At 46.0% G+C, this 25,999-nt stretch overlaps 1 protein-coding gene across 3 annotated transcripts in view; it reads right to left on the reverse strand.

The window, feature by feature from the left end:
- Positions 1-25,999, reverse strand: part of PLXNA3 (plexin A3) — an 845,431-nt gene that overhangs the window by 725,978 nt on the left and 93,454 nt on the right. For all 3 annotated transcript variants that reach the window (XM_085629709.1, XM_085629711.1, XM_085629710.1), the window contains exon 2: positions 13,803-15,076. In XM_085629709.1, coding sequence (XP_085485835.1) covers positions 13,803-14,963 — 1,161 coding nt within the window. In that variant the 5' untranslated portion in view covers positions 14,964-15,076. The remainder of the gene's footprint in view (positions 1-13,802; positions 15,077-25,999) is intronic.

A 25,999-nucleotide genomic window follows, 5' to 3' on the forward strand; every position in this document is an offset into this window, starting at 1 on the left:
GTTTACTTGTGTGGGAATGTGAAAGTAAGATTGTAGAAGATCAAGCAATGTCATGAAATCTCCATGGTTTAGTAGTTGTAGAATCTCTTGGAGCAAAAGCGTTCTGAAAGACTTTCTTTAGGAACAGTGGCGGCTCCTCTAAGGCGGAGGAGCGTTGCCCCACTGCTTCGAAGCAGTGAAATAAAGGATATTATCATTTAATGGTCTCCTGCTGCTGCAGCTTTGTGGGGCGGGGCTGGAGTGGTGTGCACACACGAAGTGCATATGACTGTTTGGCCGGCAGTCTCGAGACAGCCAAACAGTCATGCGCATTTTGCATGTTCTCAGCCCAGGCTGCATTACAGCCTGGGTGGAGAACATGCCCAGACTCCCATTGCTCGTCTAAGCACAGAAACAGCGCTCAAACCAATCACAACACTGCAATGCAGCGTTGTGATTGGCTCAGGGGAGCTTGGGTGCTTCCTGTTCCGGCCAGAGTCCGACACGAGGAGAGACACGCCGATAAGGTAGGTTTTTTATTTTTATATTTTTTTTTAACACCCCCTTACCGACCCTGCCTCTCCACCCACAATCGGTCACTGTTAAAACATTATAAATCCATCACTTGTCTCCCATTTTTCTGATTTTTACTTGTCGGGTAACAAGTCTGATTAGAAACCTTTGTTTTGGGGGATATATGGGAATCCTCTGTTGCTGAGAGGATTTCCTGCTTTAACCGATGCCGATGCGATTCCTGCAACCTCGAGCCGTATTGCAAGGAGGTTTTTGAGCAAATTTAAGGTGTATCCGCATTGAATTATGTCCAACACCCTTCGATCCAAAGAGATAGTTTTCTAGCTGCTGAAATAACTGGCTAATTCTGCTCCATCGTGCTGAGGCGGAAAGAAGAGGTGACTGGTGGCTGTAAGTTAACAGTGACACCTTGATATTTCGTAGCTCTTTCCTCTGGGTGTGGTCCTCTTAAGAGTAGGCCATTTTGAGTATGATGCAGTAGGTGGTGCTGCTGTGCATCCGGTTAGCGGTGACTTTGTGGTAATTGAGAGTAGGGCTAAAAGTTATACGATTAGAAACGGCTACTGTATGAAAATTGGCTTCTTCCTCTGCTACCACGAAAAGCTTGAAAATGTAATCATTGTAAGGCCCGCACAGAACTGGTGTGTGTTTTTTGATGGATTGCATGGCGTAATCTACATGTTTGCCAAATGGTTTTCTCCATCAAACAGAAAATCCAGAACTTTTGCTTGCACCTCTGGTCGGCAAGAGGTTGCCCTTAGCCAACCCCGTCGGGGAAGGACCAAAGTCATTTGTGGGGCAGCTAAAGAGGCTACATCCACTGCTGTTTCTATGACTTTCGATCGAGCTCTTTCGCCTTCCCACAAGAAGTCTGTCGCTTCTTTCCTTTTGTCCTCTGGTTAAAATTCAAGGAAGGCTGCCATATCGGACCACATTTGTCTATCATACCTTCAAGAAGGGCAAGGGCATTCAAGGCTCTGATGGTTGTGACCGCCATTACTGAAAACCTTTTAACATCATCTAATAGTCTTCCCTCTGTCTGGTGGTGCTGAACACAGTAGTAGGATTCTTTGATCTTCTTTGAGCTACCTGCATTATCACAGAGTCTAGGCATGGATGTGCGATTAGACATTTTGGTGAGTCCTCTTGAGCTCTGCATTTATTTTTTATTTTTCCTTTAAACAAAAAGAGGAATGACGACCGCCGCCAGTCGCTGGATTTTTCACTAGCTTCAGACCTTCCGCCCAAATGTAATCTACATTGTTGATAGATTTGACTGACTTCTTTGCTGAGTCCTTAAAATCATAAAGGAACCATTTTGTTTCTTTTACAGGAACAGGAAGGTCGACTCTTTTTGAAACCCACTCTAAAAGCTCATGGAAACCTCCAGAGGTGAGCTAACTGATGGTGGTGTTGGTGAAGCATAAAGTGGGGTGATCCATTCATCCCATTCTTGTCCTGCAATGGACTGACCATGGGTTATGTCACCCTTTTCATGTTGACCCTCATTTGCACCATCGGTCTTTTTCCCTGTTGTTGCAGTCGAGGAGTACAGAGAGAAGAAGCATGCATCAGAGTATCCTGCCGGTGTTGGATGGTCACTGCACTGGACTCAGAAAATCAGGTGGGAGGGGGAACACTACTTGGGAATTCCTGATTTGGGTGAATGGTGATCAGAATACCTTTATACGTTCTATGTAAATTTTCCTGATGTGCCGTTGACAGTGTAGTCGGCAAAGTAGTTGACAATGTTCTTTTTTGTTTCTAAACAGTGGCCAGCTGAGAGGAGGTTGTGGTTGCAGAGGTTCTAGTTGTTGACGGAAAAATGCCCCTCAATGGTGTTGTCGTTGATAAAGAGGGGCTCGCCAATGCTTTTAATGACGAAAAAGTGGTCAACACACTTGTTGACGGTTTCATCAACCGTTTACTCATCATTTTACTCATCAACTGTTTACTCATCAACAATAGGTCCATCGTCAATATTTTCTTTTCAGAAGACAAATCCTTCTATAAAGGTGTTGAATGCTCAGACCCGATCTATATTATTCTCTTTTGAGAGGGAGAAAAAAAAAAGATTCCCTCCTCCTAAAAGATTTGTCAGCATCAGTTGATTGTTTATGGTGTCTGGACTCTATGTTTTTGCTTTTGGTAGGGTGAAGATAGTTCCTGCCCCTCATGCCCAGAAGTAGGATCCTCCAAAGCCTTTTTCTTTTAAAGCCACAGAAGAAGCCTTGCCTCCCGATCTTTTAAGTCTTAGCCGAAATGTTACGTCAATGCTTACACTCCTTGGGCTTGTGGTGGATATGCAAACAATATAGACATTCCTTACGGGGATCCTCTGAGAATAATCTTGGTTTAGCGCAAGATTTACACAGTCTAAAAAGACGCTTCTTTAGACCCCTCTGACATGGCTGCTTTTGTCATGCAATCACAGCTTACATATTACCTTAAGCTTGCTTGAAGAACACAAAACAAATATCTTTGATGAGGCCAAAGTGACTGACACACTGAAGAACTGAGCAGAGCTCGGGGAGACTCCCTCGCACATGACGTACGGTAAGAAATCGGAGGTATGGTGTCTCTGGAAAGGAAGAGTGCATCGCTCCCTCTCACATGACGTACGGTAAGAAATCTGAGGTATGGTGTCTCTGGGAAGGAAGAGTGCATCGCTCCCTCTCACATGACGAACGGTGAGAAATCGGCGGTATGGTGTCTCTGGAAAGGAAGAGTGCATCGCTCCCTCTCACATGACGTACGGTAAGAAATCGGAGGTATGGTGTCTCTGGAAAGGAAGAGTGCATCGCTCCCTCTCACATGACGTACGGTAAGAAATCTGAGGTATGGTGTCTCTGGAAAGGAAGAGTGCATCGCTCCCTCTCACATGACGAACGGTAAGAAATCGGAGGTATGGTGTCTCTGGAAAGGAAGAGTGCATCGCTCCCTCTCACATGACGTACGGTAAGAAATCTGAGGTATGGTGTCTCTGGAAAGGAAGAGTGCATCGCTCCCTCTCACATGACGAACGGTGAGAAATCGGCGGTATGGTGTCTCTGGAAAGGAAGAGTGCATCGCTCCCTCTCACATGACGTACGGTAAGAAATCGGAGGTATGGTGTCTCTGGAAAGGAAGAGTGCATCGCTCCCTCTCACATGACGTACGGTAAGAAATCGGAGGTATGGTGTCTCTGGAAAGGAAGAGTGCATCGCTCCCTCTCACATGACGTACGGTAAGAAATCTGAGGTATGGTGTCTCTGGAAAGGAAGAGTGCATCGCTCCCTCTCACATGACGTACGGTAAGAAATCGGAGGTATGGTGTCTCTGGAAAGGAAGAGTGCATCGCTCCCTCTCACATGACGAACGGTGAGAAATCGGCGGTATGGTGTCTCTGGAAAGGAAGAGTGCATCGCTCCCTCTCACATGACGTACGGTAAGAAATCGGAGGTATGGTGTCTCTGGAAAGGAAGAGTGCATCGCTCCCTCTCACATGACGTACGGTAAGAAATCGGAGGTATGGTGTCTCTGGAAAGGAAGAGTGCATCGCTCCCTCTCACATGACGTACGGTAAGAAATCTGAGGTATGGTGTCTCTGGAAAGGAAGAGTGCATCGCTCCCTCTCACATGACGTACGGTAAGAAATCGGAGGTATGGTGTCTCTGGAAAGGAAGAGTGCATCGCTCCCTCTCACATGACGTACGGTAAGAAATCTGAGGTATGGTGTCTCTGAAAAGGAAGAGTGCACCGGGGGCTGCTCTCGGATTGGTAGAACGTTGGTTATTCTAAAATGATGTGAATAACATCACTTGGTTTTGAATTGTTTTCAATACTTTTCCATGCACTGCCTGTAATTATTACCGTGGGACTCCCACCATGAGGACGGGGAAGACTCAAGCATGCAAATCTATGAAAGATTCAGTACTGGAGAAGGGTGGTATCCCGGTAGGAACACCATCAGCCAGCAAAAATCAAAATACTGCCAAAGACAGAGACAGCAAAGCTAGACATCCTCCGCATGCCCCAAAACACATACATCACAGGCAAAGTATTATTGATAACTAAAAACAGCAATACGAAGTCATAAAAATGGAAGACACTGCAATACAGGCACAGGGCCTAACAATATTTGTTGTTGGGGAAAAAAAAGTATTAGGGAGTGTTTTTGTTGTTTTTTTAATGAATCATCGGAGCACACTCCCACTGCTGGATGGTGAACTGAGCTGAAGGAGAACAGATTCTGGTTAAAATGGCATCTGGACATCATCTCCGATGGACACTGTGGTGAGAGCCCTGTTCAGTTGTGACCTTAAGGTAATGCTGGCTGTCAGGTTTTTGGTCCCATACTCGAGGGGGTCAATGTATGTGATGTGTGGGTGATGGGACTGAACTTTGTGAAAGGCTGAAGGGTGGGTGTGGATTGTTCGGTCTTCATCTGTTCTTTTCTGAGCTTTTTTGTTATGTTTTTCTTATTTCACAGGAGGAAGTGCACCCGCTTATAACGCAGCCATCAACCCCAGGCTGTTCATGATGAGCACTGCATGGTCGACAGTGTCACGGGCTGCTGCCTGATATGAGAAACAATGATGCTCGGCCACAGAAACCAGGAAGTCCTGCCTCGCATGTTCACAGACTGGAATATCCTCTCATGGCTTCAAATGAGTCTGCATAAATGCGCCAGTGAGGTAACAGAACCAGGGGCAGGGACGGAGAACTGGTGTTAAAGAAAATGTCATCTTTCAGCTTCAAGCTGGACCAGAGTGTTTAGTTTGGTCATGTTTGACTTATATGACTTGTGGTTTATGGTACGAAAACATTAGTGTAGACACAAACTTGAATGCATTCATTTTAACGCAAAACAAAAGATAGGTTTGATTTCCACGGACTACATAGCTTTCTAAATGATGTTTTGCAGTACACAATTCTTGGAGTGTGTGACTACTCTTTGCTTTGGCCTGGAAGGCATTCATAAAGCTTTTTCTGAGATTCTCAAAAGACTAGTTGCCAACATGCCACCTCAAAATCCAGATTCCACACCCTGCGCAGTTTCCTGCCATGTAGCCTTTTCTTTCAAATAATACGGATATCTAAAAACAGGCCTTCGTCCTCTTCGAGGCACCCCCAAGCATTAGCACATTAGATGGTGCCCGGCTGCACCGAGGAGGGTGTGTGCCAATGGCCTCATGTAATGCATGGTGGCAGCACCTGGGACCAGGGCTGCTGTGCCCCATGCCACCTATGTCTGGAGGGCATGCACTACCCAACCCTTTCACTTTTGTGTTTTCAGGCGTTGGACCAGGCCGCACAGCTGGAGTGACGGGGACCCAGCCTCTGCCCTCATCCTGACACCCACACATTATCCTGTAGTGGAGCAGTGTCAAGTAAATGCCTGTAGCAAGTTCATTTTAGCCCACTCATTTCAGCTTCTGATCAGTGGAACCTTTATATCTAAAAGCGATAAAGTACTTTTTAAAATTCTTTTTTTATAGTACCGTTAAACTCGGTTCCTCTCACATTTTTTTTCACAGCACATTCCCAAAGAGGACGAGGGAGAGACCTTCTTTAGACGTAGAGAAGTAGCCGCACCGGGATGGTCCATGGTCCTAGTCCAACCAACGGATCCAGCGCCGGTAGTTCCATTATCACACAGCGAGGCGGCAGAGAACAAGACCATCGTAATGTCACCTTTCCCTCCTCAGCCGGGCATTACAAGTATGGCAGGACTGGTGGGTTTACCACAGGATGGACTTTATGGCACGTGGTCGGCTGCCCATAGACGCGTGATGTTTCTCTCCAGCGCAGGTGCCAAGTCGCCTCTGCGTGCTGCGCACATCAGGGCTCTTTACAGAAGGAATGCATTGGCTAAAGAAACGTAGTCAGCAGAAATGCTGAGTGGCCTCTCAGAAAAGACTTTTGAAAAAAGCTGGTGCCTTTGAATCTCTCCAGCCCCTCCGAACCTTTCAAACCAAGGGCCCTTAAGCCAGCCGAGCCGCTTATATTATTTTTTAGGTCGAGCCTTGGCAGCGCATGTGCTGCTCTGCGGCATGCTGGACTGGAGTATGGAATAGAAGCTCCGCTCATATTTTTCATCGGCATGTGTCAATGTCCTTCGTAAATCGGATTAGTTAATAGGCTTGTTAGCCCCTCCTTAGTACCGCCTTCTCTTTATTTGTAACCTTCCATGAGGACTGGCCCTTCTACTTCGGTTGTCACACGGTATGTCTTTTTAAGTCTGTAAGCACTATTTTCTTAAATTAATTTCTCCTACTGCAGGCAGGACATGCTTTCCTGCAAAACTCAGCGCGCCATGTGTGCTTTCACTTTTGGAGCAGCCCGGGACAATGGCGGATGCTTCTTTGAATAGGTCTGGCATTTACAAGAGTTGGAGCTTTTGGTATTGTAAATGACTGTCTTTCATTTATGTGCTAATTATCAAAACCGATAAATAAAAGGCATTGTCATTTACAATGCCAATAGCTTAAACTCTCGCAAATGTGAAACCAATTGCATTGCAAATGCTTGTTACTTTATGGGAGAGGGTGTCGATGCCAGCAGCAGCCTAAACTCCGATGCAACTGTGGGGGTGCCTGGCCTTACACCAGGTTGGAAGAGGGTCTCTGTCCTCTACAATGGACACACAAAGGAGGGGGGGTAACACTGCCAAGTTCAAAAGATCTGAAAGGGGCCACTGTTGAACCGATCCTCAAACCTAAAGAGATGTGAAAACACACCACCCTCCCCACCATGTACATACAGTCAGAATGATGCAGTAGCTGCGATCCGCGCCGGAGGGGCAGAAGCGCATAGCGTGAGATGGGCAGGCGGCCCAGCCTGGCCACCAGGGACCGACAGAGCAGGAAGCCTAGGGTGATGGACACTTCTTCATAGAGCCCGCACAGCTGCAACCAGGGGCAGATTCCAAGCTTTCAAGCTCAGACATGAAGGGGCGTGCAGGGAGACGGATGGGGGAACACCAGCCACTGTGACAAGCACTTTAGCACTATTATTATTAACAAGTTCCTTTAGAGCGCACAGCTACCCAAAGCAGGCTTCTTATCGCTGACAGAACAAATAAGGACAATTGGGACATGCACTGCTTAGACTAAGAGATGAGTTTTCAACTGTTTCCTAAAACTAAGTACATTTTTGTTTGATCGAAGATGGATAGGAAGGGATTTCCAAAGTTGAAGGCCAGCTAGGGGAATGAGCGACACCAGCCTCTTGCTCTCTTGACTGTAGGAACTGTGCATCAGCGATGGCTGTCCCAGAAGGAGACCCAGTACTTAATTTGAGCCTGTGGTCTCCAGTGCTCAGCATCAGTACTTGATTGTCAACACCGGCTCTTATGACAGTCTGCCACAAAGTGGAGCGGTTTGTCACATTTAGACTAGAGCACAATACCAGTTTATTCATTCAAAATTCATTTAAAATGACGCCCAAGCCTTTCTTATAGCTTTGGGGACCTGGAATAGTCTGAATTGTCACCCTTGGAGGAGTGTGAGGCTTAGTAGTGGTTTTGGTTTGGTCATTAGCAGCGCAGCCACGGACAATGGGTGGTGCAAGCAGTAGTGGCCTCCTGACAAGGGCCCGGCCACTTTTTTTTGTTCGTTTTTTACATATTAGGCAGAGGGCACCTGAACCAACTCTCTGTGGAAGTGGTTTTCGTTCACTCACAGAAGTTATGGTGAAGTCAGCGACATAACACTAAAGGTGACAATGTGATTGGATAATAAATGACGTATTTCGAGGCCCCTGACAGACTGTCCTCACCAACCAAAGACTCTTTTTAGATGCCTTGAAGCCAGGGAAGAGAAGCCCCTTATGATGACCCCATGCAGACACTACCAAAGCTCGGCCCTCAAGAGGGACACACAGACGAAGGAGCACGCGGAGGCTCATCTTTGCAGAACCCCTGGCCTTAATGAGGGAACAGATTAAATCCCTTCAAGAATACTCTGGCTATACACGAACAGGAGAGCCTGGTGCTGTCAGTGTGCTCTCTAATGACCAGATGTGTCAAGACAAGAACTCTGCTGGCTACAGCCATCAAACAAGGCTTTGGCGTATACATGTTCGCAGGTATGAAGTCCAAGACCCCCCCTGGGAAGAGGATATGAAGCAGGAACCTAATAGGAATGGTGGGAAGACATATGTGTAAATCTGACAACAGAGTAACCACTGACCACTTCTTTCAACCGGAGATGCCTCATCCTTCAGAACTACCTGGCTAGCCTTTACAACTTGAAGGGAGACACGTTTCTTCATCATGAAGGCTAGTTTCAGTACTGTCAGATCACTCTCTTTACCTTCTGATTCCTAGGAGGCTGCCTTCAAAACTACTGGCTGGGTTCATTGCCTCCATGTTGCGGTGATATGTCCCATTCCCATGGAGGGTGGCTGGCTCGGTTCCTTGTCTTGGGCATCAGAGGTACCCCATTTTCATGCAGACTCATCACCACTACTAAATGGTTCCCGCATGAGTCGAACACCAAATATCCAAGAGAAAGCAGAGTCTCAAAGTTGGTTTAGGACTTGCAAAGGGCTTCACTGCCTTATCTTCGTCATGCAGAAGTGGAAACAAAATCACTTCCACATCTTGGTTCTGGACTCCTGTACGATAATGCTTTCGATGAAAGGGAAGTCTATAATGTAAAGCGTGTCCATTGTCTAGAACAGGTCCAGGAGAACTGATCCACACACTATTTTCAGGATACTCACACGAGGTACATTGCGATAGAATGAATGTATATGGAACTTATTTACACCAAGTGTTAATTTGGAAAATCTAGCATGGATCCAACCCCCTGGAACCTATGTCTAAAGACACTTCTGTTGGAATGGTAGCGGACTATGGTAATGATCACCAGCTCCCAGGGATCGCGCAACACTGGCTTCAAATTGTCTATCCTTGTCACAAGTGCTCAATAGGCGGACACGAACGAGCCCGAGAGCGCCAGGCTTCTAGGCGCTGACGGGCATGAAGCTTCTATTTATGTCCTCCACTCTAATTATAAAACGTACAGGAGCAGCTGGATTTCGACTGTCCAGGGACTGTTTGTCAAATATTCTCCAAACATCCACGGATCCAGGTTATGATTGAGGCTGAATCTTGCTGACAGGAGGTGCAGCAAGCGCCTGGAAGCTGCCCCACTCATGAATCTGATCTTTTAAAATGCAATCCAATAATTGACTCTGCTTTTTCCTTGATTGCCCAACACTCTAAAAGACTAGTGGTAAAAAGGCAAACATTTCAAATGAAAAAAAATATCGTTAAAAAAAAATACAGCTAAAAGCAAATGCCAAGTATTTCAGAAAAAAAGTGTTAACGGCAATAGTAAGAGTAAAATTCCTGAACACAACTAAACGACGAGCAGCAAAACCTATGAAGCCCTCCGGCAACAGATATAAGGAGCGAGATATTTTCAAGGCTTGTGCCTGTACCACTGACAGTACTTTAGGGAACCTTGTAGTAGAGTTGTTCACTGTAAAAGAAATATGGACTGAAATGAAAAAATACAGATTTCTTTTTCCAGTGACCTCCTCTGATAAAGAGAAATGAGAATGAGGCGGGACCTTTAGCAGGACATTGATAGAAATCCACCCACACAAGATCATAAAGGAGCCTTCGGGACTAAGACCACTTAAGTATTAGAAAATTAAACTGTGGCAAGACTCAATCCAAAATTCAGCAAAGTGCCCTCCAGGGTTTGGACCATTAGACTGTCCCGTGCAGTGGTAGTTATCACTCGGGTGAGACAACAGCAGCAAGAAGTACATTTCATGCGTTGTTGGACCATGGCCACCCACTCATGTCCAGTCTTCCACCCCAGAAGCCGCATGTGTCCGCCTGTAACTTCATTCCATCTCTGGATCATTAAGATCTTGGCACAATACATAACTTCAACACTCAACTAACAAGCATTTGCAATGCAATAGGTCTCGTTCTTGTGAGAGTTTGAGCTATTGGCGTTGTAAATGACAATGCCTTTTATTTATGTTTTAAAAACCAAAACATAAATAAAAAGGTATTGTTATTTATAATATCAATAGCTTAAAGTCGCGTGAATGCAAGACCAATTGCATTGCAAATGCTTGTTATTGTTCCAGCATTTTCTGAACCCCGAACCTTATTTTTGAGGTGCTGCAGCCCCCCTACTTCCTTTGTCCATACCTAGTGTACGCAGCTTAAGCCTGCTCTGGAGGTGCCCCCTTCTTCACAGTAACACGCAGCACGCACCTCTCTTTGCTGTCACGTTAGTGTTACAAGGGTCCTTCGCGCTCTCTTCCTAGAGGCTACTTCACGCTGTCTCCCGCTCCGATACATACGGACTTTGCTTTCCTGCCTCACTGAACCATTTTGGTCAGAATACATAGAAATGACATTTATAAGGGGGAAAGTGCAAGTTTTTAAAAAATGCCGGTCTGTCGCAGGGCAATAGTCCCCTAGTGCTTGAAATTGGAAAATAGAAGCGCAGGTATATTTTACCGGAGTACCTGCTTCTAAGAAGTGCCAGTACTCGCCAATTAAAAGTACTGCACCTCTGCTGAGAGGTGCGGGTACACTCCCTCAATATAAATAGGTGCAGGTACTCCGTACCTGACAGTAACGGCCCATTTAAAGAACTGTCCTTAGATAGGGACAACACAGCAGGTGGAAAACCAGCATGGATTCTGCCGGTGGAGAAGCTGTTGTATGTGTTGTGAATGTCTGACTTGTGTCTTTAGTAGTCCATGCCTTAGAGTTGTGTACTCTGCTGTGTAATGAGCTAGCACCACTAGTGTGCTTAAGCTAATGTCCCCGTTGCAATGCATAGTCTGACAGTGGAAGTTTTTGCTGCGAGTTCGAGCAGTCTGTTGTGTTGAGGACCAGAGGTGGGGAGGTCGATGCACACTGAATATATATGTATCATGCATGCTTTACATGGAGTGCTTATGTTTATGTTCACCACTGCCGCTGTGCTCACCAGCGGCGGGTCATCAGGTGCTGCTAGTTACACACGTATCTCACTTCTGCGCAGAGTGGCGCGCTTTCTTCACTTATCCATTTTATGCCTTAATTACTCAGAGCTCCTTGATTGAAAACCTGAAAAAATGTAATTCAATGCCTCAGGTCCACAGCTGAGCGATGATAAACATGTGTTATGCACACACAACGCTCGTACTTTTGAGTTACTCTGCAACACAAATATTTCGTGTGCACAACGGCCATAAAAAAAATACAATTAGACTGTGAAACCTTTAGGACGACGGAAACAATTATACATGGTTCTGTTTATTTTGGAGCAGCCCGAGTTGCCATTGCGGCGTGTGACGTCGGAGGGTGGGCGGGGGAGCTGCACGTCACCTTCTGCGGGAGTCTTACCACGAAAAGCTGTTACACACACCCGGAGGTTTCAGAGAGACCAAGTTACGGGGGACGAGGGAGCTGAAAAAAGGTCACAAAAGCACCTTACGAACAATGAAAGCTTTTTCCCCGTACAGCAGCAGCCGGAGAGTTGCTAGAGAAAAAAAAAACTGAAAAGGTATTAATCAGAAGTGGCCGTAAACCCTCTGCAGCCCTGATCTTATAAAACTCCTCAGAGGAAGTCGAAGGAAATGCAGGTCAGAGCCCAGGAAGGCCTGTCTGCAGGGAAAAACAAGCACTGGCCATTGCGGGAAGCCAGCGCTGTTTATTTTTGCATCGCGCTTTCACTTTAAAGTGAAAGCGCGATGCAAAAATGAACACGCGGCGCAGTGTCTGCTTTTGAGAAGGCCCATCTGGACTGGATCTCAGGGCTTGTTTATACAACACGCCTCCTTGAGATAAGAAACTGCTTCATGACAGCCGTGAAGCAGGCGATCCAGTCCGGATAGGCCGGACCAAGAGGCGAAAGGGAAGCAATCAAAAACCCTCATTTCCAATGGCAGGCCACCGTTTAGCATAAACGGTGACGCCACCCAATGGAAATGAGGGGTGGGGCTTAAATCCCTCTTCTGAAAGTACTTGTTAGCAATAAATCTCGCCGAGCGAGCGGAGCATGTGCGAAGAAATGCTAGGCGAGACCTAAAAACACTTTTCCTCTCTTTAGCTCAGTTCCTTTATCTAGCCTAAGACCAGTATTAGGACAATTGCCTTACACCACCACAGAACAGCTGAGGGAGGACACAACATTTGAGAAAAGGCAGAGGTAGAGCCAAAAGACTGCGCTTTTTGGGCTGATTAGTTTTGCCATTTGTTTTTAGCAATGCTGTACAGCATCTCCAATGCTGTTCAGCATGACTAAGGGTGTTGGGGGCACTATGACGTGGTAGCTGCAGCAACCGCATTTTGTAGGCATGCGCCTACAAAATTACACAAGCACCTTTTTGTCCTTATTTATGGTCAGAGTAGGATCAGAACTTTTTTTTTTTTTAAATGGTACTACAAAAGTGTATGTTTTTAAAAGCGGTTGGGGAAAGCAACAAGGAGGGCAGGGCGTTGGTGGTGGAGACAATACGGGCAGCAGAGAAGCAGAAGCAATACAGAGGGCGAGGGAGAAGTACAGGACACTGGCGAGAGAGCAGTATGAAGGGCAAGTGGTGGAAGAAAAGTGGGCAGGCGAGAAAGCAACATAGGAGAGAAGGACACAGGCGATATAGAGCAGCGTGAATGGTGGAGAGAAGCAAACAATGGAGTCTTCTGGAAAACGTGTGAACTCTCATGGCGTACTTAAACAAAAAGAAGAAAAAAAAAAAAAAAAGAGTCTTTTCCCAAAAGTGAGTAGTGGAAGGACACAAGTAAAGAGGTGATGCTCCAATGAAGGGACAGGCACAAGACAACCAATGCAAGCCATCAAATAAGCAGCAAGCAAAAGATAGTATCCCAACAAAGCCAACCAACAGTATGTGATGGGCACTACTGTGCACCCACTGGAATCTAACAATGTGTCATTCACAAACAAGCAGGCGTGTAGTGCATGGTAGACAATACCAAAAAAGCAGTAAAAGGAGCAGGGCACGGCTGGTAAAGAAAAGGAGGCATATAGTAATGGATCAAATTTGGTAAGTTTGATAAGTTCAACATCTTTGTACGGACACCGCTGCAGGTGTTAACAGTGATAACGACTGGTCATCCAAGATTATACCGTGGATGCCGCCTTAAGATTTATATTGTGAGTACTCATTTGAGATTTTGCAGGATTAAATCTCCCCACAGGTACATAGCTTAGCATGCATTCTGAAAATGTTAAAATAGTTCCAAAATGTTGACAGTCTCCAACAAAAACACATTTATTTGAAACCACTCATTTTCTGATGGATAGAATGAACCAGGATCTCACCGTGGTGATGCAGGACATCTCCTTGTTGAGCAACCAGGGAAGGGAAAGCTGGCCCTCTCCTCGGTAGCAGGTCTGGATTCGCTCTCTGATCCGGTTGTTGATCTCACTAAGTGTGAAAAGGCAGAGCACTGACTCGCGGGGTGGGTTGGAGCGGTTCTTTTGACCCTGGGAGAAAATAGTGAAAAGCACATCCTCGTCCTCGGGGATGCCGAGCGACTCTGCAAGGTGCTTCCCGGGCTTGCTCAGGTAGGCACTCTGAATCAGCCGATACTCCACACCATCCTTAGTGCAGCCAATGGGGAACTCCACATAGGAATAGAACTCCCGGTCTCCCGAGCACATGCGCACAATCTTGGAAGTGAAGAACTTCTCTCCAGTGGAGTCCAGCAGCGTCTGTTGTGTATCCAGCTGCAAGGTGAGGAAATAGACAAACTGTTTACTGACAAAACCGTACACGTAGTAGATGTCAAAGGCTGGGTAGAGGGAAAGTGTATCAGAGGGGATCCTGATCTGGGAGGAGACAAACTCATCCTGGTACACCAGACTGAACATCTCCACGCTCTCCTCATCCTTGATCAGCTTGCGGCTGGACAAGGTGGGGAAGTACTCTGACTTGCCGTCGGTGGAAGTGCCAATGAAGAGCTTGCTGAGATCGTCCCCTTGCTCCACTATCACCCCAGCCATGGTATCGGGCTCCTTGACTCCGGACAGGTAGTGCTCCTTTCGATGGTGGGGCTCCCCTAGCTTAAAGAGGTTATCCAGCTGGAGAAACTGACAGATCCCCTGCCAGATGCTGCCACAGGCCACTATCCGCTTCCCGGTGTAGTCGATCAGTAGCAGCTTATTCACATTATCAGCTGGGGAGAGTTTGTGGGCACAAACGCGCACGCTAGGTGGTGGGTAGCAGCCAGCATTGTCCTCAATGGGACCAGTCATATGAGCCCTCATCTCCGTCAGGTTGGAGGACAGCTGGTAAATCCAGTTCACTGCTCCCACGTACACTTCGCCCGTTTCCCTGTGCACTGCCAAGTGGGTCAGTGTAGTCTCTGCCACGACAAATGTCCGGAAGCCAGTGTTGCCATTGGCTGTGACATCATTCAAGAGAAGGAGTGCAGCAGTCATGAGGATCCCAGGGATCCTAACTTGAAATTTGGTCTCCATGTTTCAACGAGCAAGCACCTGCTCCGGTACTCAGCTGCCAAGGACAGCACTTGGAGTCCGCAGTGAAGAGGCAGGTCCAATTCCAGTGCCCTCCACATTCAGATTGTTCGCACCTAAAAGGAAGAAAGAAGATAAACATTAGCCTTGGGAGCTCAATGGTGCAAACAAACAGTCATTAGACAGTGGAGCTGGGGGGAAAGGTGATCCGTGATGGAATCAGAAGGTACAGCAAAATGAGGGGACACACTCAGTAGACACTACAATATCAGAAATGACATGTGCTTGCCACCCTCGTGCTGCGTGGTCAGCCAGAGCGTCCTTAATGCACATCCAAGGCATTCCCTCGTTTTTCCTGCAGGGTTCTCTGTGCAGAAATCTCCAAGAAACTCTTTAACCAAAAACGAAATCCACACACGGCTTGATGGTAGACCAGTGAAGACTGATGGAATATTTTGCACAAAGCTCATGCTCAAACTACAATATTGCCTAGTACTTCTCTATCATTGAACATTTCAACTTCAGTTATATTTCACACGGATGCCCTTCATTGCATGTGTAGAAGTTGATATTCTACTACAAGACTCCCGGCGCCCAGTCCATGAACCAAGAAAGATCACATGGACGAAAGAACATTCTTCACTTTAGCCTCTAGGGAATTAAACAAACTATGACCGCACCAGCACAGACAGAAACCATCTCTCTATCAGAAAAGACAAGTCTACACTGTGAACGCTGGACGCTGCAACCCCTCAACTCACGGACACCTCCAAATACTAAGCATGAAGAATCCAGTAAATACGGCTGCTTCACATACCTCCTATGATGAGAGGGTGTCTGTGCACCACCTTTTATCAGTCTCTTTCAATCTGCTACCTGAATCACTGATCATATAATATATATGTTACCCAGTGGCATTTGCAACTGAGTAATTCTAGTCATGATCGTGTTTCCACAGGAAATGCATTTTTGTGTTGCTAATAACTTTTGCGCGGTTTGATGAATCTGTACTAAACTTTACAAAAAGTGGTCTTTTTTGCCTAGTTTGCTCATGGAAAATTTCAGGGTGATCCATCAAGCAGGGGCCAAAAAAGAGGGGAGGACTCAAAACGCGTTTCCCCATTCATTTTCCCATGGGAACTTTAGACACAGATGCAACCTAAACCGCTGAACAGATTTACACCAAATTTGGCAGAAAGCTAGATCAAGAAAGAGTGCTTTTCGTGATTTGATGTAAATCCTTTCAGTGGTTTTTGAGCAATTCATGCTCAATAACTTTGTATGTCTAGGGATGCAGAAGCACCGCGGATGCTGACAGATCTCAAACGGAGTTCGGATTGGCTCCCACCTCCTCAAACAGGAAGTGGTGGCAGCCATTTTAGGAAACCGGACTTGCTCCAGAGTCCTAAAAAAAAGTCAAGTGGGCAGGGTAGGAATACCCTGACCCTCCTAAGCCTGGTGGTAGGGTCCCAGAGGGACCCCGCTTGGGGCCAAAAACGTTGTGGTAACTATAAATCGCGCCTTCGCCATGCACTGCTAACTACCCTAGATATTACATCACTCATGACATCTTCTATGACATCATTGATATAACTGCAACATTTGCAGTGTAATTATCGATGAGAAAACTGTGCATGGTGGAGGCGCAAGTTATAGTTATCTTACGGCACGAGTATTAGTTACTTGAGATGACTAAGTGCTGAATTTCTATGGTTTTGTGTGTGTAAAATCTGAACCTAACTAATGTCCCTGTAACCTTGTTTTTTTTCTGTGAAAATAAATATATACACTTCTCTGGAACAGAACTATTCTTGGGACCATAGGACATCGGCTTGTAGGGACTGAGTCACCATTCCACCTCAGTATCTATGAGCCGGAGTCAGACTACCTATAGTACCTCAATTGCCCTTCTAACCTTACCAGAGAAACAAGTGAATTGGCACCCCAGAACACAACACTCTCGACCCTCTCGGGGATCGCGCTAACAGAACACACCCTTTCGCTTGCTCACTCGTACACAATAATATGAACAATTGTTACTTACCTGTAAACAGGTGGTTCTCCAGTATTGGTGTCTTTCATAGATTCACATGCTTGAATATTCCCCGTCGTCGGAGTGGGAGTCCCACGGTAAATAATATAGCAATATATACAGCCATAATATATATATATATATACATAAGTAATCATATAAAACAGAGATATAAGTAAGTAATAACATCAAGAATGTCCCTATATGAAATTTCCATAGAGATACATGGAAAGAGAAAAAAAGACATTCGTAGTCTATCTCTGTCATTATGTTAGTCCGAACTCCGGCCAATCAGGCGCCAGCTCCTCTCTAGAACCTTCTCCTCAGAGCTCCTCACCTCAGATTTTCGTAGCACCATAGTGACTCAGAGTGTATGAGGAGAAGAGAGCCTCTGAAGGGAGGAGGGAGGGTCGCATGTGAATCTATGAAAGACACCAATACTGGAGAACCACCTGTTTACAGGTAAGTAACAATTGTTCTTCTCCAGTATTGGGGTGTCTTTCATAGATTCACATGCTTGAATATAGAATAGCTAGCAGTAACAATATCATTGTTTCCATGATCACACAGCTTCGAAATTGTAATGACAATCAATCTTCTTATGCATATGACAGTACTGAATAACTGTAACAGTATAAATGCATCATTATGTCAATTATAAATGGAAACAATATGGAGGAGGGAAGGAAGAGGCTCATCTTATTTAAAAAGATTGCGAAGCACTGCCTGCCCAACTGCAGCATCCTCCTCGTTTAAAGTTGTCAAGCAATAGTGTCTTGTAAACGTGTGTCTGCTCGACCACGTAGCTGCTCTGCAGCTCTGATGCAAAGGCACTCCAGCAAATAAAGCAGTTGAGGAAGACATTGCTCTGGTGGAGTGAGCCCTCACTGGTGACTGCAATGGCTTGTTTGCCTTTTGATGGCAGAAGACGATGGCAGCTGAAACTTAACGTGCAATAGTTGGTTTCGTCACTGGACGACCTTTGTGAAAGCGTCCATAAACTATGAATAGTTGATCAATCCTTCGTAAAGCAGCCGTTCTGCTGATGTAGAATGTTAAACCTAGTTTCACATCCAGGGAATGTAATCTCTGCTCCGTAGGAGTTTGCGGATAGCAAAGAAAGTTCTTAAAATCACTGGTTCGTTAATATGAACGTCTGAAGGCACCTTCAGCAAGAAATTTGGATCTGTACGCACTACTACAGAATCTGGTTTGAACTGTAGGAAAAAGGTGGATTTATTGTAAATGCATGAATGTCACGGACGCGACGTGAAGACGTTAGCGCCCGAAGAAAAGCCACCTTCCATGTTAGATACTACAACTCGACCTTGTGAATCGGTTCGTACGGTGGTCTCATTAGTTGAGCCAATACGATGTTCAGATGCCACAATGGAGGAGATTTACAAAATAACCCCTAGACGAATTGATGGATAATCCTTGAAGAAACAAAAGGGAAGTTGAACCATCCTGACGGAAACGGAAAATTGCCGCCAGAAAAAACCCCTAAAGGTTGCATGAGAGAAACCCGGAGTTAGCTAAATGCAAGAAGAACGGTAAAAATTGTTCTGGTGTGGAGTGAAAACGGGTGCACCCCATTAGATGCACACCAGTGGGGAACACTTTTCCACTTTAATTTGTACGTTTTCACCGTAGAAGGAGCCCTCGCCTGAGCTAAAATGTCTCTACAGTCCTGTGGAGTATCCAAATGGGCAAATTCACAGTGCTCAGGTTCCAAGCTGATAAGCTCAGTGAGGAGGGATTCGGATGACCAATTTTCCCCTTGTCCATCGTGAGTAGATCTGCACGAGGCTGTAGAATGATTGGTTCGGATTGAGACAATAGGAGTAGTTCTGAGAACCATGCCTGCCGAGGCCAACGGGGGGCTATAGAAGTAGATGGCAAGGTTGCCTCCGCATCTACCACAGAAACTCGAGGTACGAGTGGGATTGGGGAAAGAAAAAACGTAGTCAAACAGATCGTACCAGTCCATCAAAAGGCATTGCCCAGAGATCTTTTGTGGGGAAGCCAGCTTGCGTAATCACGGCATTTCCGGTTCTCTAGTGTGGCAAAGAGATCCAGCTGTGGGCGACCCCATCGTTGAAATATCCTCTCTAGAGTTGGTTGATGCAACTCCCATTCATGGGTCGATGAGGAGGACCCGCTCAGGGAATCCGCCAGGATATTGGATACCCCCGGTCGATTAACTGCTGCATATCGTGATGCGATGGTTGATAGACCAATCCCAAATCGACTGAGCTAGTCGAGACAGTTTCGGAGATTTTATCCTGCCCTGCTTGTTTATATAGTGCATGCAGGTTGTATAGTCTGTCTGTATCAGGACTGATTCTCCTTGGATTAAAGGATGAAAAGCTTTGAGAGCCAGCAATATATAGCCATGAGATCCAACCTGTAGAAGTGCCAGGTTTTTTTTTTTTTTTTTTTTTTTTTTTTTTTGACATATTGACCATTTTCCTTTTATTGATAAAAACCTCCAAATGAGCACCCCATCCTTCCAGAGAGGCGTCTGTTATTGTCATGTCTGGTACCATTGTCAGAAGAGAAATGCCTTCCGTTAGATTTAACAGTTGCGTCCACCACCTTTGCGCCAACTTCATCCGATCTGTGACGTTTACAACATCGTTCAAAGAACCTGTAACCTGGCGTTCTTGGACATCCAGTACTCCTTGGATGGGGCGTGTCTGTAATCTGTAATGAGGGATCAATGCAATGCATGATGACGCCATTTTCAGAAAGGACTTCAATATTCTTACAGAAACGGGTCTTTTTGATCTGATAAGGGTTACCAGTCGGAGAATTTTTTGAAGACGGTCTTGGGAGAGAAGTGCCCTTGCTGACACTGTGTCTAAAGTTGCTCCCAGAAAATCCGTGCGATGAGAAGGCAGTAGATGGGACTTTGTGGTATTTATGGAGAGCCCTAAGGCGCGAAACCACCGCCTGTCAAAGATGTGTGTGTTGTAGAAGTTGAACTTTCGATTGTGATTTTAGGAGATAGTCGTCCAGAAATGGAAAGATCTGAACACCCTGGAACGTAGGACGCTACCACAGGGGCTAGCACCCTTGTAAACCCTCGAGGGGCCGAGCGCAGTCCGAATGGTAAACTTTGAACTGGAAAATCCCCTCGACCCACTCGAAAACGAAGAAATTTCCGATGTTGTCGTAGTATGGAGATATGTAAATATGCATCTTGGAGGTTGATTGTTTCCATGAAATCTCCTTGTGAAAATAATCGCAAGATCTCTACATGCGTTCGCCTACGAAAAGAATGTTTCTTTAGATACCTGCTGAGAGCCCTCCGATCTAGAATGGGCTTCCATTCCCCCTTCCTTTTGGTGATAAGGAAGAATCGGGAATAAATCCTTTCCCTCTTTTGAAATCTTGGTACTACTCCTATGGCTCCCTTGTGTTATAGAAATTGAACTTGTAACAGTTCTTTGATATGAGCCGGTGGCAGTCCGGTAGGTGGTGTGGGTGGAGGGAATTCGATGAACTCCAAAGTGTGACCTCTTGCTATAATTTCCAAAACCCAACGGTTCCTTGTATGGAGGACCATTGAAAATAGTACCGATAGATTCGATCTCCAATTTTCTGGGACTGATGGAAGTCATGTCTCTTAGGAGTGTAACCCTTGTAAGAGGATTTTCCTCTGTAAGTCTTGGAAGACTGCTGTCGAGAAGTTTGCTGTTGGTTAGAGGAATATCGGTTTGAACCCTGGTTATAAGGTCGATATTGATTGATTCCTCTTCGAAAATAGAGGTGCCGCGTCCGCGTGCACCCCGAAAGGGTTGTTATCAAAATTGCAATGTGCCCAGAGAGCGAGCAGTATCTGTATCTTTCTTTATCGATTGGAGAGCTTCATCCACCTGATCTCCGAATAAAACCTCTTCTTCGTCATATGCCATGGTCTTTGACGGTTCCGGCAGTTGCTCAACTAGTGTTGACATATCCGCCCATACTTGACGGTCCTAACGACCCAGGATGGCCAAAGCATTAGCCGCTCTCACCATGGTGGAAGCCATCGAAGAGAATTTTCACCCTATGGCATCCAAACGACGTCGACCACGATCAGGTGGTGCAGTGATCGTAGATGCAGGGTTTCTAGCCCGGCGTTGCTCTGCCTGTGTGACTACAGAATCTGGCTTCGCTTGACCAGTGAGGCACGCTGGTGCTCCTAATGGTGATTTGTACCTTTTTCTCCAATCAAGGCACCCGTGCTGGAAGACTATGAGGCCTCCATAATCTTTTTGCCTTCCTCCCCAATAAATTCGATTATAGGGATTGTATGTGTTTGTTTAACAGGCTGATCTTTGAAATCGTACAGGAAATAATCCTTCGTTAATTTGAACGTTAGTGCTGTCCTATCCCTTAACTGGTGGAACTTGCATATCAACAGGTGGTGAGTCACCAGGTAGCACCGGAGAGGGAGATGGTGTTTGGGCATGATAGTTATCCCACTCCGCCATACCATCATCATCATCATCAGCATCGCCACCATCATCGAGAATCTCACCATCCTCCCTGTCCTGAGGAATTTCTTCTTCTTCTTCAGTATCATGAGGAGGTACTGTCCGAGTTGAAGAATGTCTCAGCGGTACTGTAGGTATTACCACAGAAAGTATTGGAGCCGGTACCGGTTCCGATATAGTTGTTGGCACCACTGGAGTAAGCGGAACCACAGACACTTGTGGTGATAAAGGAAAAACCGCCGATTATAGTTGTCACAACCGATTCAGCTAAACCTTCTTCTGAATCTTGATCTGAGTCAGTGGTAAAACAATGGTTAAGGAAGGCGGGAATCCTCCACCGATATAACTTCACCCGACCTTTGTCAAGTACTCGGTGGTAATGGTAATAAAGGAACAGCAGCAAAGGACGAAGTAGTCGCTGTATATGTCGAAGAGATTTGGATTTTTAATGACCTCTGTGCAGAAGTCGTCTTTTTTAAACCCTTATTTTTACCGATGAGACTGCAGTCAACGGGCTCTGAGGCATAGAAGGCTATTGAAGAGATCTTTGTAGACGGAATCGTCTACGGAACCATCGTCGACGGAAACCACCATCGAAAGATTCATTGCCGATGGAACCATAGTCGACGGAACCATCGTCGACGGAATCACCGTAGACGGAATCACCGTAGACGGAACCACCGTAGACGGAACCACCGTAGACGGAACCACCGTAGACGGAACCACCGTAGACGGAACCACCGTAGACGGAACCACCGTAGACGGAACCACCGTAGACGGAATCACCGTAGACGGAATCACCGTAGACGGAATCATCGTAGACGGAATCATCGTAGACGGAGCCACCGTCGACGGAGCCATCGTCGACGGAGCCATCGTCGACGGAGCCATCGTCGACGGAGCCATCGTCGACGGAGCCATCGTCGACGGAGCCATCGTCGACGGAGCCATCGTCGACGGAACCACCGTAGACGGAACCACCGTCGACGGAGCCCTCGTAGACGGAGCCCCCGTCGACGGAGCCCCCGTCGACGGAGCCCTCGTAGACGGAGCCCTCGTAGACGGAGCCCTCGTAGACGGAGCCCTCGTAGACGGAGCCCTCGTAGACGGAGCCCTCGTAGACGGAGCCCTCGTAGACGGAGCCATCGTAGACGGAGCCCTCGTAGACGGAGCCCTCGTAGACGGAGCCCTCGTAGACGGAGCCATCGTAGACGGAGCCATCGTAGACGGAGCCATCGTAGACGGAGCCATCGTAGACGGAGCCATCGTAGACGGAGCCATCGTAGACGATGAAGCCATCTTTGAAAAAACTGGAAAGTTGAAAACCTCACTAGCCTGAGAACTATGTCTCGTGGGCGACACAGCAGTATTCAAAGAAGAAGAAGTGGCAGATGTCATAGTCAGAGACATTTTCTTCTTTTAAGGAAGGAGTAGGTAACTCCTGTACACTACTGCGTTTTGAGGCTGTGTGGGAACGGCCAGAAGTAAAGTTTTCTACCTCAGAAAATTACTTCATATTTATCCTTAAGTCTCTGGAGCCACAACAAGAGACGGCCTTCCCTGTCTTTCAGAGTTTTTGTAGAAAAAATTCTACAGAATTTATATTCACCCACTTCATGGTAGGGTAAAGACAGTAAATACACTTACTGTGTGGATCTTCTGAGAATAACGTAGCTTTCCACAAAAGAACAAGGTCTAAACAAAGACTTCTTACTTGAAGTCATCCTGAAGAGAAAAAACTGAGCAGAGCTCAGGGAGACTCCCTTTCACACGACGTGCGGTAGAAAATCTGAGGTGAGGAGCTCTGAGGAGAAGGTTCTAGAGAGGAGCTGGCGCCTGATTGGCCGGAGTTCGGACTAACATAATGACAGAGATAGACTACGAATGTCTTTTTTTCTCTTTCCATGTATCTCTATGGAAATTTCATATAGGGACATTCTTGATGTTATTACTTACTTATATCTCTGTTTTATATGATTACTTATGTATATATATATATATATTATGGCTGTATATATTGCTATATTATTTACCGTGGGACTCCCACTCCGACGACGGGGAATATTCAAGCATGTGAATCTATGAAAGACACCCCAATACTGGAGAAAAACAAGAGACACAAAGGAAGTTTCGAATTTTTATTCAAATTATCGGGTCCTTAAATGCAGTATTCGTGCCACAATTAGAAAACAAATGCATACTATAAACACTGTTAGCACTGTCAATACCATACATCATAAAAAACCCTGTCATATTATAAGATAGAATATCCTAACCCCCCCCCCCTCCCTTTTACTGAAGCTAAATGATAATATCTCAAATATCTCTGGGTTAGTGGCGGATCTCGTACCTCAGCATGCACAGATGGACATTCTACATCTCAACTGACATAGCAATCTCGTCTCAGCACTCTTACTCAGTGTGTTTTTTCTCAAACTCTTGCACTCAGTTATATGACAAAATGTGTGTGCTCACAAACTGCGAGCTGCGTTCTCGTGTTATGTCTCGACGCTAGAGTCTGACCAGAGAGAACAACAAGGGGCACTGTTTGACCTTGTCTAGCGTGTTCAGACTAAATCCCAGGAAAAGAACAGAACACGAAAACATATGCAGGTTCCGTGTGTAACTTCAATGTGGCACAAAGCAAATGTGTCTACATAGAAACGTGTGCAAAAGAAAATGCGGTCTACAATGTTCACACTTAGGCTAGCATAGGGAATACCACAACAGGCCATACAGGAAACACATGACAATATATCTACTTATATATATTTAGATGTGCGAGTATGCCTGTAAACATGTGTGTGTGTGTATATGTATATATATGTATATATATATATATATATATATATATATATATATATATATATATATATATATATATATATATATATATATATTTTTTTTTTCTCAGTTACTAAAATAAAGGGGGAAAAAACCCCTTCCGCCTCTGCCTACACGGACGCATTCTGAACCTTTCCCACTACCATGGCCTCCCAACCATCCTTCTAAACTCTTTCCTCCTCCTATCCAATTCATCCAACTAACAGATGCACACGTCCACCACTCCCAATAACTATTCACATCTTCCCTTTACTAATCCAGCTCAGTTAATCAAGCCCTTTTCAAAATACTAGAAAGCACATGGGATCGCAAGAGCACAAATTTAACAAAGTTACTATAACAAATCCTAAAAGACAAAAGGAAGCATATATTACTAATCTACTACTCGCTTGCATCGAACCTTTGGTTCTGGAGCCCTGTGTTACTCGGCACAATGCGCTTCAGCACCTCACCAGGGGCAGTAAGTGCCATATGAATATAATTTACAAAGTCTATTGAGTAGGCATCTGCACACTGGGAGCAGTTCTTGCACACATTCTGTATGACACTCCACTTGTAACTGGGCCGCTCCAGACGAAGCGTACTGCGCCTCGCGACACAAATCAAATGATTAGAGCACACATCTGGGTAACAAGATTGCTCGCCCTTGCTCTTACCCACTATGTGTGATTCAGAAGCACATTTAGTCCCAAACAAGGACATGGTGTGGGCAGCAGACTCATGGTGGCCCATGACACCGAAAGAGCATCAGCTGAAAACACGCAGGATTCAGACACTTGCATATACTGGGCTGTGCATGGCAGCCCTTAAGAGCACAGCGTGTTCAGATGTTAAATGTATACACATGTTCACAACACAGAAGAGGTCATTTCATTAGGTACTTTTAAAGGGCATGTTTGCGGATGGCTGCAATCTTGGTGACAAAGCTTGGAACGACCTTTCCCTGCACCTCAGGATCGCCTCATTGTCCGGGAATTCAGGAAAGGACTCCAGACCTGGCTGTTCCAATGGTGGATCTCCTCGAAGCAGCTAGCAGCTCCAGCGCCTTGAAACACTCCTGCGTGATATGCAGCACTTTATAAATCCTGATTGATTGATCTCTTGCGCCTTTGACTTCTCATGAAGGAAGGCCGAACTCTGCAAACCATTTATGAATACCACCGATGTCTTTTCAGCCCTTGGGGTTGGCACACATTGGGCCCCCTCTCTGATCAGGGTGCGTGCGAGGCCACCGCAGCATTGGGCTGCTGTCACGGCTGTTCACGACTCACGGGTAAACTAATAGTGCTGTCCTCAAGACTTCCCATGACACCATGAAACCTTGGGGTCCTGCAGCTTCTGTAGACAAAGGGCAGGGGCAGTCTCTCCAGAGCCCTGCAGTGTGTGGGGGGAGCAGGGATGCATCACTGGGTACCAGAGGATGTCCTGAAGACCAGAGAACTTCAGGCTAAATCTTTTAAGTATTGCAGGCTGTAGAGGTCTGCTTAAGGCGCAACAGCTTTCCAGTAACTAATGTGTGGACGAAAACACCCAGCAGCCAGGGCCCGTGCAACCTCACTCCTAGAGGAGTGTCCCCGTGCAGCCTCACGCCTAGACAGAAGTCCCTGTGCAGCCTCGCCTAGAGGTGCCTCGTGTCTAGAGGCTGTCCCTGTGAAGCCTCACCATAGAGGCATGTCCCC

The sequence above is a fragment of the Triturus cristatus genome, chromosome 10 (genome assembly GCF_964204655.1).
Source record: "Triturus cristatus chromosome 10, aTriCri1.1, whole genome shotgun sequence".
NCBI lineage: Eukaryota > Metazoa > Chordata > Amphibia > Caudata > Salamandridae > Triturus > Triturus cristatus.